The sequence below is a fragment of the Salvelinus fontinalis genome, chromosome 4, assembly GCF_029448725.1.
Source record: "Salvelinus fontinalis isolate EN_2023a chromosome 4, ASM2944872v1, whole genome shotgun sequence".
In the NCBI taxonomy this organism is placed as follows: domain Eukaryota; kingdom Metazoa; phylum Chordata; class Actinopteri; order Salmoniformes; family Salmonidae; genus Salvelinus; species Salvelinus fontinalis.
In genome coordinates, this window is record NC_074668.1 from 56,878,727 (window position 1) to 56,896,357 (window position 17,631).

General features: G+C 44.2%; 2 protein-coding genes across 8 annotated transcripts in view; one reads left to right on the forward strand and one right to left on the reverse strand.

Annotated features, from left to right (window-relative positions):
• The window catches only part of LOC129854034 (neuron navigator 2-like), a 97,189-nt gene extending 85,876 nt beyond the window's left edge, over window positions 1-11,313 (forward strand). For 5 of the 7 annotated variants that reach the window (XM_055920641.1, XM_055920644.1, XM_055920646.1 and 2 more), the window contains 16 exons: window positions 172-255; window positions 430-553; window positions 1,083-1,282; window positions 1,805-1,843; window positions 3,953-4,125; window positions 4,264-4,417; window positions 4,518-4,695; window positions 4,887-5,077; window positions 6,455-6,632; window positions 6,765-7,000; window positions 7,235-7,389; window positions 7,485-7,556; window positions 7,791-7,987; window positions 8,302-8,420; window positions 8,647-8,850; window positions 9,006-11,313. In XM_055920641.1, coding sequence (XP_055776616.1) covers window positions 172-255; window positions 430-553; window positions 1,083-1,282; window positions 1,805-1,843; window positions 3,953-4,125; window positions 4,264-4,417; window positions 4,518-4,695; window positions 4,887-5,077; window positions 6,455-6,632; window positions 6,765-7,000; window positions 7,235-7,389; window positions 7,485-7,556; window positions 7,791-7,987; window positions 8,302-8,420; window positions 8,647-8,850; window positions 9,006-9,131 — 2,430 coding nt within the window. In that variant the 3' untranslated portion in view covers window positions 9,132-11,313. The remainder of the gene's footprint in view (window positions 1-171; window positions 256-429; window positions 554-1,082; window positions 1,283-1,804; window positions 1,844-3,952; window positions 4,126-4,263; window positions 4,418-4,517; window positions 4,696-4,886; window positions 5,078-6,454; window positions 6,633-6,764; window positions 7,001-7,234; window positions 7,390-7,484; window positions 7,557-7,790; window positions 7,988-8,301; window positions 8,421-8,646; window positions 8,851-9,005) is intronic. The other 2 variants (XM_055920643.1, XM_055920648.1) reach the window with 1 other exon arrangement.
• A 65-nt stretch (window positions 11,314-11,378) lies between these two features.
• Window positions 11,379-16,654, reverse strand: LOC129854035 (homeobox protein DBX1-A-like). The gene is made up of 4 exons (XM_055920649.1): window positions 15,281-16,654; window positions 15,016-15,123; window positions 13,183-13,385; window positions 11,379-13,003 (listed from the first exon to the last, which is right to left on the reverse strand). Exons 1-4 carry the CDS (start codon window positions 15,648-15,650, stop codon window positions 12,674-12,676), a joined length of 1,011 nt encoding a protein of 336 aa, XP_055776624.1. The 5' UTR covers window positions 15,651-16,654; the 3' UTR covers window positions 11,379-12,673.
• Window positions 16,655-17,631: the final 977 nt, after the last annotated feature.

A 17,631-nucleotide genomic window follows, 5' to 3' on the forward strand; every position in this document is an offset into this window, starting at 1 on the left:
CAATAAGGCACCTCGGGGGTTTGTGATATATGGCCAATATACCACGGCTAAGGGCTGTGTTCAGCCTAAGAACAGCCCTTAGCCGTGGTATATTGGCCATTTACCACACCTCTGGCCTTATTTCTTAAGTATAGTTTCACATATTCTAACCTGTGTTATTTCCCTGTGCAGGCTCACCTGGTGGCAGCGTTTGAACAGAGCTTGGGTAACATGACCATCAGACTGAAGAGTCTCACTATGACCGCTGAGCACAAGGTGAGGCATGTCATAGCATGACATAATTGAAGGCAGAATTTAATTATGTTCATCTCGGGCCAAGGAAAACCAAAATATAAAAAATGGAATCGCGTATATGAACGTTTAGATACATGACTGTTAGTTGCGTTAGTTGCACGTTGTTGTAATGTTCTAAATGCGTTCTCCCTGCAGGACTGTGAGCTGAACGAGCTGAGGAAGAACATTGAGCTGCTGAAGAAACAGAACAACGTGGCCCAGGCCGCCATCAACGGAGTCATCAACACACCTGAATTCACCTGCAAACAGAACAGGACAGGTAAGGAGAACCGAACCACAACCCTAGCAATAACACCAACAACCTCTTAGAGTACCTTAAAGGTACAGTAGACTCAGATAAAGGATGTTTCCTCGAGCAGCACCACAGATCCACTATATATACAGTCTTCAAATTAGTGGATTCGGCTATTTCAGCCACTCCCGTTTCTGACAGTTGTATAAAATCTAGCACACAGCCATGCGATGTCTATAGATTAACACTGTCAGTAGAATGGCCTTACTGAAGAGCTCAGTGACTTTGAAAATGAAAGTCTTTTATGTCCCAAACTTGCTCAGAAAACTTGGGGGGCCAAATAAAATCACCCGCGTCCCACCAGTTGAGGAACCCTGCACTATGCTCTTTATGTTATGCATCTACATCATATCACTGACTCGACCTTGAAGCTTGCACCTGGCAAGGGAAACGGTGAACTTATAGACTTCCCCCAATGCTGTGATACTGTATTATTTCTGAGTCTTTAAAAGAAGTCTCTCTCTCTCTCTGTCTCTCAACCTCCCCTCTTTCTCAGGTTCTTTCTCAGGTGGTGGTGGTAGTAATGGCAGCCCCCTGCAGCAGCAGCAGCAGCAGCAGCAGCAGCCAGACCTACGGATGAGGAGACAGCACTCGTCAGACAGCGTCAGCAGCATTGCCAGTGCAACCAGCCACTCCAGTGTGGGATCCAACATGGACTCCGACGCTAAGAACAAGAAGAAGAACAAGAAGAACTGGGTATGTACTTTCGTAGACATGCTCAAGCGCACACTCACACTCACACATGCACATTACACACACACAGGCACACACACACAGGCACACACACTGGAACTGAGTATGATCATGATCACTCACTAACACACAACAAACAACACACACAAACATATCTTACGCCAAATGAAATCTAACAACTTGTATTTAGGCTTGTCTCTGTCTCACTTGTTTCGTCTCTCTATATATGTATTTATGTGTTTGTAACTCACACTCTGGGGTCTCTTTCTCAGGCATCTTGCACAGGGGCCAAGGGGAATGCAGTGCAATTAGCTACCCTTGTAGACTCAGTTCCTGTTGAAAGAATAGTGTACTGTATAGGGAATAGTGTGTAATTTGGTATGTTACCTAGATCTACAATTGTAGGGGTTTTGTGAAATAGAGAAACGCAGAACATGTTCGAATATTTTCAATTTCCTGTTGATACAGGAAGTTAACGTTGTTCCATTTCTTGTTGTGTTCCCTCTTGCTCCTTGTTGCTGACAGATCGTGTCTTGCACAGGAGGACAGTTTGAAGATGATGATGTATGCATCCTATTTGTGTTTAGGTTACTATAGATGCTTTTTAGGCTGTGTGCCTTTATGTTGATATCTGTAGGCACCAAAATAGTGATCAACCTGAAAGCTTTCGTGCCATGTAATTGTATGTGTACCGCTTTAAAGATGCTAGATGGAAACAGCTACGCTTGAGACTCTAACGATACTACTAGACTCTGTTTTGTTGCCTACATCTTACAGTATCTTGAGAAGCTGATTGTTTGCTGTAAGCGCTGCTTTCATACCCAGTGCGTCACTGCTGTAGTGTCTGTAGCAAATCTAGCTCCTAGTCGATCCTCCGGACTTGGGCTCAATTCCAATAACATTTCAGAAATTGTGTTACATACCAATAGAGGAATTTGGTTTCCAACGGGATTTGAAATGGAATTGAGCCCCACTCTAATTGCTTCATGGTATTGGCTGCTATTGAACCTGTCTAGACCCTAGTGATTTGTGTTCCTATCCTCTTTTTCCCATAGATGCAATAACATTGAAGTGACCCTTCAGTGACCCCCCCCAATCACAGCATTGGCTTTAGCTTTGAATTTCTATATTTGTAGCTCTATAGATGTATCATCGAAAACTCCTCTCCCAATCCCAATCCGCTTTGTGTCGACGGGTGTACTGTCTATAGGCAGTGTCAACAAGCGAAAGTCACGTGACATGTTTAAGATCTAGTGATAAGGAGCTATTCTCAGAGAGCCCGTGGTTCTCGCGTGCGTTTTGCACAGACAATAGGTGGTCCTTTGATCATTTGCGGATTGGATAAGCCATATGTGGTAGGGTGTATGTATGTGGGCTGTCTGTGAGGTATCATGGTAAGAAGGGTAGTGGACCGTAAAATGAGCCTCCTATTAGAAGGACATCAGTCTGAACCAGTGTGGTTTGAAGCAAATGGATTCAGTATCTTATGGTGCCGAACGGTCCTATTCGAGTGCGTACATTCTATTTGAATTGCCTTCCATTCTGTACCCTGTTCAGAGATTCTAATGATACAAGTTCTAGAGGTGTAGATTGCGCTCCCGATTCCTACGATTTTACTTTTGACATCCCTGAGAGCATTTTCCACCGTACACTTTCTGTAGCCTCCACTGAACGCTGGCTGTGTCCCTACCACTAACACGCTCACACACTCCCCACTGAACCTCTGCTGTTTTGTGTCTGTCTCTCTCTCTCTCTGTCTTCCTCTGTGCTATCGCTTCATATGGCAGGTCTATGAGGTAAGAGTGGATAACAATACAAAATAAACAAAAGGCAGCTTCACCTCGAGCTAACCTTTAACCTAGCCCCCTGCACTCTGTAGGTTACTAACACAATCCCTCTCCTTCCTCTCCCGTCCTCAGTCATCCCTCTGCTTTCTTCTCCAGTCGTGTTCTTTATCCCGACTCCTTTCCCGATGTGACTTTGAGTCTGCTCTGAAACAGAAACGTAATATAAGGCTCAATTCTAATGCGACCATTTCATAGGAATCGTGTAGCAAACAAACTATACCGTTTTAGCTGTACGTTCAAGTTGCATGAAACTGGTAGTCTCCACGACAGCCTTAGGTGCTCTTTTTCTAGTCCTATTCACTGCAGTGTAGTTAGATCTCTCTACAGTCTACAGTACATTATACAGTTATACACACACAGTAGGTGGGGTTAGTGGACTGGATGTCTGTAACCACACACACACACACACACACACACACACACACACACACACACACACACACACACACACACACACACACACACACACACACACACACACACACACACACACACACACACACACACACACACACACACACACACACACACACACACACACACACACACAGGAACCACCTGACACTGATTCATTTGTGTTTAGAGCATAAGCTCAAGTCACGGCCTCCCTATAGCACTAGTACTTTCCCTTTGCTTCTCCTTCCCTTCTCTCTTTTCTTGATCTATTTCTCACTTACTCAGGCACTCCCCTCACAGCTGCCTTCCTCCGCTTTCCTCCTGCTTTCCCTTGCTCCCCGTCTGTTTTGGGAGCGTATCCTCACACTTCTCTCTCTCACACACACACACACTCACCCTCCACTCCTCTCTGTCTCTCTCCCGCCTGCAGTTGCGGAGCTCCTTCAAGCAGGCGTTCAGTAAGAAGAAGTCTCCCAAGTCCGCCTCGTCCCACTCTGACATAGAGGAGATGACAGACTCCTCCCTCCCCTCCTCCCCCAAACTCCCCCACAATGGATCCACAACCTCCAGCCACGTGCTCAGGAACTCGCAATCCAACTCACTGTACGTATACGGTGCGGTGTGTGTGTGTGTGCGTGCGTATGTGTGCTCGTGTCTAGTGTGCTCGAGAGAGAGAGAGAGAGAGAGAGAGAGAGAGAGAGAGAAAATGTACAAGTTATATCAATGAGCATCTGTGTGTAGGCTGTCGGACTGTCTGGACGGTGAGGCAGAGACGGTGATGCAGCTCCGCAGCGAGCTCAGGGAGAAGGAGATGAAGCTGACAGACATCCGCCTTGAGGCTCTCAGCTCAGCCCACCAACTGGACCAGCTCAGAGAGGCCATGAACCACATGCAGGTAACACACCCACACACGGTGAAACGTGCGCGCACACACACACACACACACACTGCTTTGTGGACCGACTGTTGCAATGTCTTCGGGTGTTTTCTCTCAGGGGGAGATAGAGAAACTGAAGGCAGAGAATGACCGTCTGAAGCTGGAGAGTACGGGGAGCAGCAGAGCCCCCTCCCAGGCCTCCATTTCCTCCTCGCCCCCTCACCATACACACACCCCTACACCAGGGACTGGCCTGTGCCAGCACAGCATCAACCTCACCGAGTCCACCAGCCTGGGTGAGAACAACATGTTTTGATGTGGGTATCTGTACAATTGAGTAAATGTGTTGAGCATGGGTTTTAAGTGTGTGTACGTCTGTATTTGTGTTTGGGTATGATTGCCTTTGAGAGTGAGTTAGCCTGATTGTGTCTTTTTTTGAATGGCCGTATGTATGAGTCTGACTCTTCTCTCCCCTCTCTCCTCTCAGACATGTTGTTGGATGACACAGGGGGAGATGGAGTGATGAGGAAAGAGGGACAACACGTGAAGATAGTGGTCAGTCTGCATGAGGACCACGCCCAGGAGGCCAGGGCTCGCCACTTCCTGATTGGCTGTATCGGTGTGAGTGGTAAAACCAAGTGGGACATCTTGGATGGGGTGGTCCGCCGCCTCTTCAAGGTAAACACGTGAATGAATGACTTAATTCGTGAATAAAGGCTTCGTTAGGAAAATGACTGTGAAAACTGTTAAATTTCTGTGGATTGATGAGGAATTGAAAAATGGTATGGTTGAGAGGGATGAGGCGAAAAGGAATGGCAAATAAGTCTGGCTACACAACCGATTGGCAAACGTCTTGCAAATTGAAAAATCATGTGACTAAACTGAATAAAAAGAAGAAGAAACTACACTATGAAACAAAGATAAATTAAATAAGGAATGATAGTAAAAAGCTTTGGAGCACCTTAAATGACATTTTGGGGGAAAAAGCAAACTCTGCTCCATCATTCATTGAATCAGATGGCTCATTCATCACAAAACTCACTGATATTGCCAACTACTTTAATGATTTTTTTCATTGGCTAGATTAGCACATTTAGGCATGACATGCCAGCAACAAGCGCTGACACTACACATCAAAGTATATCTGGACCAAATTTTGAAAGACAAGCATTGTAATTTTGAATTCCGCAAAGTGAGTGTGGAAGAGTTGAAAACAATTATTGTTGTCTATCAACAATGACAAGCCACCAGGGTCTGACAACTTGGATGGAAAATGACTGATGATAATAGCAGACGATTTTGCCATGTTTTCAATTTAAGCCTTTACACCCCCTGCTATATTGTGGATAAAGGTGTTACCTGTAACAGAACACAGAGGGTGTTCTTTAATTGGCTCAGAACAGGGCAGCACTGCTGTCCCTTGGATGTACACAGAGAGCTAATATTAATAATATGCATGTCAATCTCTCCGGGCTCAAAGTGTAGGAAAGATTGACTTCATCACTACTTGTATTTATGAGAGGTATTGACATGTTGAATGCACCGAGTTGTCTGTTTTGAAATACTGGCGCACAACTCGGACACCCATGCATATCCCACAAGATATACCACAAGAGGTCTCTTCAGAATCCCCAAGTCCAGAACAGACTATTGGAGGCGCACAGTACTACATAGAGCCATGACTACATGGAACTCTATTCCACATCAAGTAACTGATGCAAGCAGTAAAATTTGATTTAAAAAAACACCTTATGGAACAGCGGGGACTGTGAAGCATCATAAACATAGGCACAGACACATGCATACACACACACTATAACATACGCACTATACACACATGTACACATGGATTTTGTACTGTAGATATGTGGTAGTGGTGGAGTAGGGGCCTGAGGGCACACAGTGTGTTGTGAAATCTGTGAATGTATTGTAATCTTTTCTAAAATAAACTGCCTTCATTTTGCTAGACCCCAGGAAGAGTAGCTGCTGCCTTGGCATTCATAGTAGGGTGTGCATATCACCTAACCCTTGACCTTTGCCCTCGTGCTTCTGTAGGAGTACATCACCCATGTGGACCCAGTGAGCCAGCTGGGGCTGACCTGTGACAGTGTGGAGGGATACTACATCGGGGATGTGCATCGTCATAGCAACACCAGTGCCGCTCACACCCCCGAGCTGCTGCCCTGCGGCTACCTGGTCGGAGACAGCGACACCATCAACATCAGGCTCAAAGGTAGGAGTGCGTGGTGTTTCTCTAAATGTGTGTATCTCTCCCTACAAATTACAATCCTGGTGTGTATTGTGTACATTGGTTTCTCTGTGTAAGCATGTTCCTCTCTCTCCCTCCCTCTCTCTCCCTCTCTAGGTGTGAGCAGTGAGAGTGTGGACTGCCTGGTGTTTGACACGCTGATCCCCAAGCCCACGCTGCAGCGCTACGTGTCTCTGCTGAGGGAGCACCGCCGTGTCATTCTCTCTGGACCCAGCGGCACCGGTAAAACACACCTGGCTAATCGTCTGGCAAGACACCTGCTCCTGCTGGAGGGCCAACCCCTGACCCCTCACTCCGTTGTCACCTTTAACGTGGACCACAAGTCGAGCAAGGTACGTAGCTATGCCCTTGAAGCGCCTCACGAAGCATGGGGGCACCGACTGGCGAGACGACACTTTGTGTGATTTGACGATTAACTTGCCCTTTTTTTTCTGTTATATTAGACATGTATCTTGGAGGCAGAACTCGAAAAAGTGTGTCTATGTTAAAGCAACTCAATAGGGGTTTTGTGCGTTGAAAAAAGACTTGATGTGTAAACCTCTGTCTGTCTCTCTCTCTCTCTCTAGGAATTGCGTCAGTACCTGTCAGGCTTAGCTGAGCAGTGCAGCAGTGACAGACCAGAGGCAGAGAGCCCTCTAGTGGTCATACTGGATAACCTGCACCATGTCTCCTCTCTGGGAGAGATCTTCAATGGAGTGTTCAACTGCAAATACCAATGTTGGTGAGTACACGCACGCACACACACACACACACACACAATTGTGTTTATTGTAAATGTGTTGATTTTCTGTATGTGTGTGTTCTCTCTGTTCCCAGCCCCTACATCATCGGTACTATGAGCCAGGCCACATCCTCTGCCCCCAACCTACAACTCCACCATAACTTCAGGTAGGCTAACTCAACAGTTCAATAGTAACTGAAATGAAACAGTAAAATGTTTGAATTTGAAATGCACTTTGCATGAGTCTTCGCTAGGTGGCAGCGACAGACTGGGCGGCGATCCATTGCCCTCTCTCCATTCCTTCCCGAATGGAAAGATGGAGTGTCTTCATTGGCTGTATTCATGAATGAGTAACTAACCTATTAACTCCTCCTCTCTCTCTTGTTTGCATATGTGACCAGGTGGGTGCTGTGTGCCAATCACTTGGAGCCGGTGAAGGGCTTCCTTGGTCGCTATCTGAGGAGGAAGCTGATCGAGACGGAGATCGGCAGCCGCAAGCGTACCCTGGAGCTGGTACAGATCATCGACTGGATCCCTCGCGTCTGGCACCACCTCAACCGCTTCCTAGAGGCACACAGCTCCTCTGACGTTACCATCGGTAGGTAGAAAACGCAAGGACGTTATAAACCAGCTATATGCCCCAATCCAAAATGAATGGAAAAGATAAGCACAGTAATTTTGAGATTTGTGGACTAATCTTGAAATTAGGCACATTTTGTGCTCGGAGAACATCTGACGAAAATATATTTTGGAATATGATGTGTTTTATGCATGTCATTGTGCTTTGGTCACAATGTTCTCAATATTCATAACCTCATCTGGCCATAAACTCATTATCCAAATGAGGATTGGAAGGAAAGGCACAGTGGCACTATTTAACATCCATCTGACCTTTGACCTTTGCCTCCCCAGGGCCACGCCTCTTCCTGTCATGTCCCATGGATGTGGCTGGCTCCCGGGTGTGGTTCACTGACCTCTGGAACTACTCCATCATCCCCTACATGCTGGAGGCAATCAGAGAGGGACTGCAGGTAGGCTATAAACACACAAAGGCATGCAACACACACACACACGTACAACACATGCATGTGCATTCACACAAGCACACTCAAACATATCAGTGACAAAAATAGAAAAAATATGCACACACATGCACTTGCATTATGTATGGCACTCACTGAGTTATGATATTATTATCATTCCTCTACATTGATACTTATAATGCTCTCTCCCCTCCATCCGTCTCCCTCTCTGTAGCTGTATGGCCGTAGGTCAGCGTGGGAGGACCCTGCATGCTGGGTGATTGACAGCTACCCCTGGTCAGCCACGCCCACCGCACCTGCTGATTGGCCCCCGTTGCTGCAGCTCCGCCCAGAAGATGTAGGCTTCGACGGTTACTCCGCCCCCAGGGAGGGCATCAGGAAGGAGCCGCCACAGAGCGACTGTGACGCAGACCCACTGGTGAGACAACACGTGCACGCGCACACACGCAAATGCTCAAAACAGGTCAAGTGTACACATAACACACACACACACACACAAGCAGGCACTGCAGATCCAGGAGACAACACAGTCACACTCACGCTAACCTTTGACCCCTGCGTCTCCGTCCTCAGATGAATATGCTGATGAGGCTGAAGGAAGCAGCCACTTCCCCCAGCCCTCAGAGATACGATAGCGACTCTAACAGCAACAGTCGCCAACACGACATCCCGGACTCGACACTGGAGTCAACATTGTGATCCGACTCCTCCCCCTTCCTAAGAAGACAAAAATACATTCAGTTAACGTTTTTATGTCACAGTCAATACAACAATTCTTTTGAATGTGTTTTTCAAGGTCACGTCCACATAAAAAATCAAGCCACTTTAATTGTCATATCAAGAACACTATGGGTGCAGGTAACCCAAAATGAGAGAAGAACTGAAGAGAAAAAAACAGGAGTGAAACAGAAAGCTGCTGCACTGTTCTATTTTTGCACCGTCATGGCCAACCGCTCTCCTACATCCAATCCTCATGTACCATTTAGACAAACAACTGACATAAACCAGAATTTTACACTGTGCATCATCTTCATCTTCGCCGTTTTCCGTATCAGCATCAGTACCATGGTCTCCTTATTTAAGAAAACAAAGAGACTGCATCTTTGAGCCAAACCCACCACATCAGCAAGCCAGGCTCCTCACGGCTCTTCCCCAGCTGCAGTGCTCCAAACTGGGCCACAGATTGAGCTACAGGCCCTTTCCTTTGGAGCATGGTGCTGGAGGTCTCATCTTCGTCATCTCCACAGAGACCAAAATCACTGGTTCCCAATGCCTCCTTATGCCCCCAATGACACACACACACACACACACACACACACACACACACACACACACACACACACCCATCACCATTCACCTGCCCCTACATGTGACTCCTTTTGTCCCAAACGGGTCGCCGTAGCATAAGTTTCTTCTCCAGACGAAAGTCTCTACTTTGGTGCTGGACTGAACTTAAATTAGGATGCCTTACTTTTTTTGTAACAGACTTGGTGCATTAGCTACTTTTTTAATTTTGTCTTTTTGGCTGTAAACTTACAGGGCTTTAAGTCGACACTCTCTTTGCGTTGTGCCTAAGCAGGTGGGCTTGAAGAGCAACGTCGACTATCGTCATATCAAACACTAATGCCATGTTATTAAGAGGTTATTAGGGCTTGAGAAGGGAAAGGGACTTGTGGCTTCAATAACATGTAATGAATTGTATTACTCCCAATGCTGAGAAGTTTGTCAAAGTTTGCATATAACTTACCAAGGACAACTTGTGAGATGGAAAAGTACATTTGGTTGGTGCTCAAAGTACACATCATTTTGTAATGGGTATGTAATGAGTATGGGGGAATGTTTATTAAGGAATTGTTTTAATCTCTATACCTCATCTACCTTCTATACACCCCTTTACGCCTTGGCCATGTGTGTTGTCTGTTTTGATCATGTGACGTGTGATTATTATTGTCATGGCAACACCGTTGAGTGAATATGTAACCATGTGTATATGCTGCTTTGTTTAAAGTCATTTTACTTGAGGTCATGTTTAAATGGTACAAAATGGGAGAAGTTAAAGACTTCGAATGGTTCTGGCTTCAGGTCAAAACAGATTTTTTTCCCCCCTTTGCTTCAGAAATGTGTATATTGATTGTCCCCCTTTCCTCCGAACCTTCATTCTAGGAGGAGAAGTGTGTTTTTTGGTCCAATTAGGTTATTTGTTTCCAGCATCGCTTCCATTTATCTTTCAGTGTTCTTAGTCATCAAACCTATGCAACGTTCATTTCGAACTCAAAATTGAAGCCAAGCCTTATGTCAGTTTAAGGTTTTTCAGCACTGCCAAGAGATGTACAGCAAGTGAACAGATTTTGTGAATCATTTTTTGGGGGGGGGGGAGCTGGTACAGTCTTTGTTAATTTACAAATCAAATCAAATGTGTCTGTACTTTTGGAGAGTGTCTCTTGTCGTGGTAAATGCAAGCACAACAACAACAAAAAAATGTATGTGTTTGTCAGTCTGTATGTCCACCGGTGAAACAACCTGCTCGCTTTGAGAAGTTTGGATGGTGAAATGAATGGAGTTGCTGTTGAATTCACATGTTCTTAAAACTTAATGAATGTGTAGCCTTCTTTGCTATGTAAAAAAACAAAAACAAAAAAAAACATATGTAACATAACAGTGTAAATACTTGATTACCTTGCAACATTTTGATGACTTTTCTAGCCAATTTGTAACTACTTGAAAATGAGTATTTTGTGTACAGTCTCTTTTGCATCAGAGCAGGTGTGTTGAGTTTATCATCAATGTTCTCTCCAGAGCTTGGAGAACTGATTCTGAAGACCACTGTACTAGTCTTAAGTTATTTGTGATTCAATAAAAATCATGGTTATTTATTAATTAATGCAATGTGACTATCAATTATGGCTCTCTACTGACATAAACCTATCGATCTATTTGATGTTTTTTGTTGTTGTTCATTTCCATTTTGTAACAAGTTATACCATGTAATAACTGTTACATTTTATTTGGTATTTGTACAAAACATAGTGAAATATTAACACATATATACACAAACACACACAGTACATTGAAATAACAAACTTAGTGAAATATTAACACATATATATATACACACACACACACAGTACATTGAATTAACAAATCCGTATAAATTATGCACGAAATGTCTACACTTTTCAATAAAAACTGTAAGTCCAGGTAACTCCATTTTCTTGGCATAAAATATCCATACAAATAGTTGTACAAAATACTGTACAATTGAAAGAGCTGTGCAAAACAGCAAATAATTTCTAAGTATATCCTATAAACAGGGACGGCTCCAGGCATAAGCGATATAAGCGGTCGCTTAGGGCCACTAGGGCCCACTATATATAATTTTTTGAACTCAGTCAGGTTCTCAACTTACTGTTGAGAGTTAGAATAGTAGAATACACAAGGTGCAAGTTTGAAATTTGGTTGTGCATCAGCAGCTTTCCTCTTGTTTTGTCAGTCACTGACAGTCACTCAATTAGCCATTCCTGCAAACAATTTTTAGATTGGTAAGTTAGTCTAGCCAGTCATCTAAACTTGTAGAAATCATGGCCGAATTCCGACCGGGCCCAGAGCCCCATTAATCACTCTCACTCAGCTATCATTAACATGACAAGTAATGGCAAAATGAGTAGAATTTAATGACATTATTATAAAATGTCAATATTTTCTCTCCACACCATGGCAAAATTTGTAGAACTGCAGAAAAATTGCTTTAAAACTGCAAAATGTCTTACAACTCCATGGGAAAATGAGTAGAATTGCATGAAATGTGTTATAAAATTGCCACATTTTCTTTCCACCCCATGGCAAAGTGTGTAGACCTGCTGAAAACTGTCTCTATAACTGCAACATTTTCAATTCGCCACTTGTCAAAATGTGTAGAATTGACGGAAATGTACTTTAAAACGCAAAACTAAAAAAAAATGCCCTCTTGGTGGGGGCCCCCCAACAAAATCTCCCTTAGGGCCCCCAAAAAGGCTAGAGCCGGCCCTTTCTATAAAATAGACCCTGCAGTTATTTTTAAAAGAAAGAATAATGGATGTAGCCTAATTTGATTTGACAGAAGTTCATTGTTTGAAAATATTGTGGAATATGAAATAAATACATTTTTTAGTAGTTGGGTCTAAATTAAGGGATACAGCCTCTTGCAAACATGGTCGCATAGGATAACCATTTTATAAACATATCTTTGAGTTTTTATAAATCAATTAAGAAACGGTGATCTCTTCTTCATCCGATTCTGAGAATTCCGAGTGCTTGCTGGAGAGAGATGGCGATGAGAGGTTCGATCCGCCGCTGTTGGACAGCTCGTGCCCCGCTGCGGGGGAATGGCAAAGGCCAGGCGCGCCTCTAGCGCCGAATGGGTCCTCTTCCATCTCGTCCTCCTCCGCGGAGGACTTCTTGCCGACGTCGCTGAGGTCTGGGTGTGGGTTCGTTTTGGTGGGCAGGGTCTGCTCGCGACAACCTCCTGAAGACAGGAGCTCCCTCTCTTTAGAGTTCCTCCACTTCATTCTGCGGTTCTGGAACCAGATTTTAACCTGGCGAAGGAGAAGGAATAGTATAACCAGTTAGTTCGGTTTAAGTTTGTAGAGGTTGACTTTATTAGAGAGTTTCACTAATACAAACAGTATCAACTTTAGCATGCATATGCGTTAAGAGTAATTGCGCACGTATTACGCACAGCTTCGCCCTGTGCAAATAAAAGTAAATGATTTACCTGTGAGTCTTTGAGACCGAGCTTTGAGGCCAGCTTCTTCCTGTCTGGTTTGCTGATGTATTTCTGCTTCTGGAACATCTTCTCCAGAGCTTTGCGCTGCACGTCAGAGAACACTGCCCGTCTGAGCATCCCTCTCCTCGGCTTCCCTCTGCTGGCCAGCGGCCAAGAGAAGGTCCCGGGGATGGGCACGACGGATGAAGATGCTACAGAAGAGGAGAGGGGGGAAACGTTAATTCCACAAATAAACACTGTTCATTCATAAAACCACGCCAAAACGTAGCAATAGGCTTAAAATAGACGTTAACCTCGGTCCCCTGGAAAGCTACTTCTTTAGCCAACTAGCCTACTTTTTTTACACTTGTGTACAAACTTTGCAATCTGTTATGATTGAATATGCTTCTCCCCTTTGGCCGCGGGATACATCTCCTTTTTGAGTGAAATGGCACGAGGTGACTAATTAGCACATTGGTCGGTCCCCAGGCGCATTGGTATGGTAAAGAGGCAGCGTATCCTTTAAGGAACCCCGCGAGGGCGGATAGAGGAGTTAATAAACCGTGAACGGTAATTGTGTAGTAATGAACTAACGCAGAAAAGACTCTGGACAGGCTGCGAAGGCCATATATTATCGCAACAAAAGGAGATTTACACTTTCAAACTAAACACCACTGCATACCTGAATACTGATGCCGAGGGGCCCAGGGTGCATTTTGTTTCTGCCCTCAAATCATTTTCATTAAATGAACACGAAAAGCTATTCAGGCCGCTCGAGCTGTTTTGTGGAGGTATTCAGCGCAACCCATGAAAAGACTCCAACTCCATTATGGTTTGTCTGAATGAAAGCACGGACTAGCGACTTTATAGACTTTTCTAAGAGATTATGCTTTATCTCGCCCTGTTGATTGGCCCCAGAGTTTAAAAACTGAGAGAGAAGGGGGACGTGTAAGGCATGGTGTGTTTTTCAGGTTAGGGATATAGTAAAATGCTGAAATGTTTCAATGTGCACTGATTTGATTATTGTTCGTGCAAAGAATACTTATTTCCAAGCCACTTAATTATAGCACACTTGCAAATGTATGCCTATATGTAAGCCTACCATTTGTGGCCAAATAACTTGGGCTAAGACTACCTCCATATCCACAACTCATGGTTGCACTTCCCATAATCAGGCACAACAACAGGCTATGTGGTCTTGTGAGAATATTGAGAGCTGTGAATGGCGCCTAATAGGGAAATTAGTGTATGACTGGTCCACGCCTCTTGCCCGCCTGGTAGAAGTCACTCTGGGGTGCGTGGGTGGCTTGCGCCGGGGGGAGCTGACCAAATTGGTCATGGTGCTGAAAGCATTGTTGGCAGCCAGTGGCCCAGTGCCCCTGCCCTGTGGGAAAACGCGGGACTGTGCGGAGGAGACTCCAAAATGAACTTAATGCATGAGACGGTGGGGGAACGAGTCCGACCCGCATCCCGCCTCGAAATTAAACCGTAATGATTTCGGATAATTGGTTAATTAGCATTTGGGGAACAGAGGGCTGTATTAGCGACCAGTGATCTCAGCTGCAAAGAAGTCAGTGCAAATGGAATCAATTCCACCCACCCACTCTGAAAGCGCTGAAAAGTTCACAAGCTAAGTGCCTATACAGGGCATGTGCAAAAAGGTGCAACTTTCAGAGCTTTGCAGAAAGCATTCAAAGCATTATTTCGAGTCCATTTGGAAAGTCGTTCCACGAAACATTTTGATATGAAAAGTTCTGAACGTTGTCCCAGCCGAGGGGTGAGTATCAACTGTGCGCAAAGTGCAATTCAACGGTGTCTGAACGTGCATGATGAGTTCTTTACCTGGGAAATATGTAGACCTGAAGAAGGCGGGGTGGAAGGATCCGTCGAAGTAGGGGAGAGAGAAGACCTTGGGGTGCATACTGTGATGAATGGCGGGGGGCAACGATGCTGTAGAGGAAAATAACGTGTCAAGAAACGCCAACAATCAAGGCAACACTCATGAAAAGACAAACATGTTTAATCTGTTTTACAATATGCTAAGTGTAAGAAACTGCTAAAATGACCAATTAGAAAGAAGGTACAACTTTCCCAACGTCACACTTACCGGTCTTTGGTGATGGTGCAAGGATTGCGCTGACTCCAAATTTAAGATAAGTTGGGTCTTTACTACTCAGTTGTGACGTTTTCGGAGAGCATGAGTCACGCGTCGAGGCAGTTGGAGAGACGATGCGCTCCTGTGGCATGGCACAGAAGGACATGGTTGTGGTGGTTGTCGCCGGGGAGACGCTTGCTGAGGGGAGCGTCCGGCTGAAGTGGTACTCCGCCGGCCTGCTTATCCGTAGCAGGTCCTCCACTAGAAAGCTGGAGTGGGTTGGAAACGCGTTCTGCAGAGACCGCTGGAGCGGCAAGGAGGCGGAGGGGCGGTAAAGGACTGGGTACATCGCATTAGGCGCAAGGACACTTGGGATCATCATGGTCCCGTCTGTAATATAACGCAACACGAAACGATCTGTTGAAATACTCCGTCAAGAACAAGTGAGGATCTGATAGGTTCCAATCTGAATGACTATCTTCACTCCTCTGGCCCCTCTACTCTGGGGAGAGGCGTTTTATAGCAGGCTGCCCCAAAGCTCCTTTCAGAACTGTCAGCCTTAACAATGAGGTTCAACAAAGTTCTCTACATGAGTCGCTTTCAAGCGCCGTCCCGGGATCGCTGATTGGCTAGAGAGTGCAATTTATGATTGGATTAGACTTCATAAGCAAGGAACACACAATGTCCCTTCCACAAAAGAGGCATAGTCATCAATTTTGCATATTGACCACGTTCCATTGAGGCCCTGCGATTGGGTTTTGTTTGGTGGAGACGCACGCAGGCTAATTAAAAAGCTATCCTAAAAGATTCAAACATAATTTGGAGCTTCTGAATGAGGGCTTAACCAGGAGAAGCAGCTATATTTATTCGGCTCCCCTGCTGTTTTTTAATGGATCAAAAGTCCTAATGAAAGCTATAGCCCACTAAAAATTACAATTGAATGCAGTTGAGTTTATACCCCATTGCTTAGGCTATAATAACGCGATCATAACGACAACAACAACAACAACAATTAATTCGTATTACAACAACAAAATATAATGAATAAATATTGCATGAATGCATAAATAATATAGGCTATGAATATTGACAATAATTTTCACAATCATGACAACAACGATAGGCTAAATCTAATCGCCATGGTTTCATTTAGCAACCTTAACAACTACCCTACTTTAAAATGGGAATTTACTTAGGAATATGTGGATTGCGTAAAATGTCCATTGGCTTCGTGTTTCTTCGGATTCTCAACGCTCAATCTGGACCTCGTCATGGAATAATGTCTTAAACGGATTTCTGCTCTCGGAACGCTTTAACAGATGTGTTAAATATCACGGGCTTTGCAAAGTCTTCATTCAGTGCGCCAGACGTAGACCCACTGCACATTTGAGCGCAGAGAAGTGTGCGGCCCTTTACCGCGTACTGCTGATCCTGTTAACCATGAACTAACTGTCACCATCAGCTGCCATGGCGCCCTCTCTCGCTTTCATAAAGCCCTACTGGAATAAAAGCTTTGTTTCTATAGACGGGGTTTGTTCTGCTGTTTTAACCAGCTGAGTAAAAGTGCATCTTTGATTTGATTTAAAACGCATTCATATGAGCGGGCATTGAAAGCTGGTATAAAACTCACATTAAAGCGGGATTTGAGCCTGTTATTGTCGCGTTTAGTCTGTAACCAGGCATTAGCGTTAAAATAAATCAATTTCCAAACAGAAATTCATTTATGCTACTATTTTATTTTTGCCGAAATAGTGTATAGGCTAAAATAGTAAGCATATTTAAACAATGTCAAACGAATAGTTTAAGAAAAAAAATAAAACGTAGCCAATTGACATATTTGTTTATTAAAAGCAAAACAAAAATATAGGCTAACGAAATAAAATAACTTATTAAGGAAGGGAAATAGGATACCTAGTCAGTTGCACAACTGAATGCATCAACCTACCAGAAATGTTTAATTCATATTAGCCTAAATACATTCTCATCAAGTTAGGCTATAATTTGCTTTCAGTACAAACAAGGTTAACGAAATGTTTTAAAGCACAAAAAAACTAACGAAAAACGAATGTTATGATGTTAGTTAATACTTTCTTGTTTCATAATTCAAAACATTACTTTAAGCACGTGATTTTTAATGTAGACTAAGTTTCATCAACATTACAGCCATTATATTTCTCCTATGTTTGATATAAATGTTATTCGAGTAATGATAGCCTAAGTGGTTCAACATGAATCGAATGTAAAGTGGTCACAATCCGTTAATTAAAACGGAACGCCTCCGTGAAATGATTTCCAGTGTGAGAGAAAGTGAACGCTTATCAGACGTGCGTTAGCCTTTCTGCTTGGCCCCCCAAAAAGGTCTG

Bases quoted from the DNA above. Each gene is read 5' to 3' on its own strand.
- LOC129854035 (XM_055920649.1), bottom strand. From the start codon at position 15,650: ATGATGATCCCAAGTGTCCTTGCGCCTAATGCGATGTACCCAGTCCTT. The intron at 15,124-15,280 runs GTAAGTGTGACG...TTTCCTCTACAG, and splicing joins TGCACCATCACCAAAGACCG to CATCGTTGCCCCCCGCCATT. The intron at 13,386-15,015 runs GTAAAGAACTCA...CCTCTTCTGTAG, and splicing joins CAGGTCTACATATTTCCCAG to CATCTTCATCCGTCGTGCCC.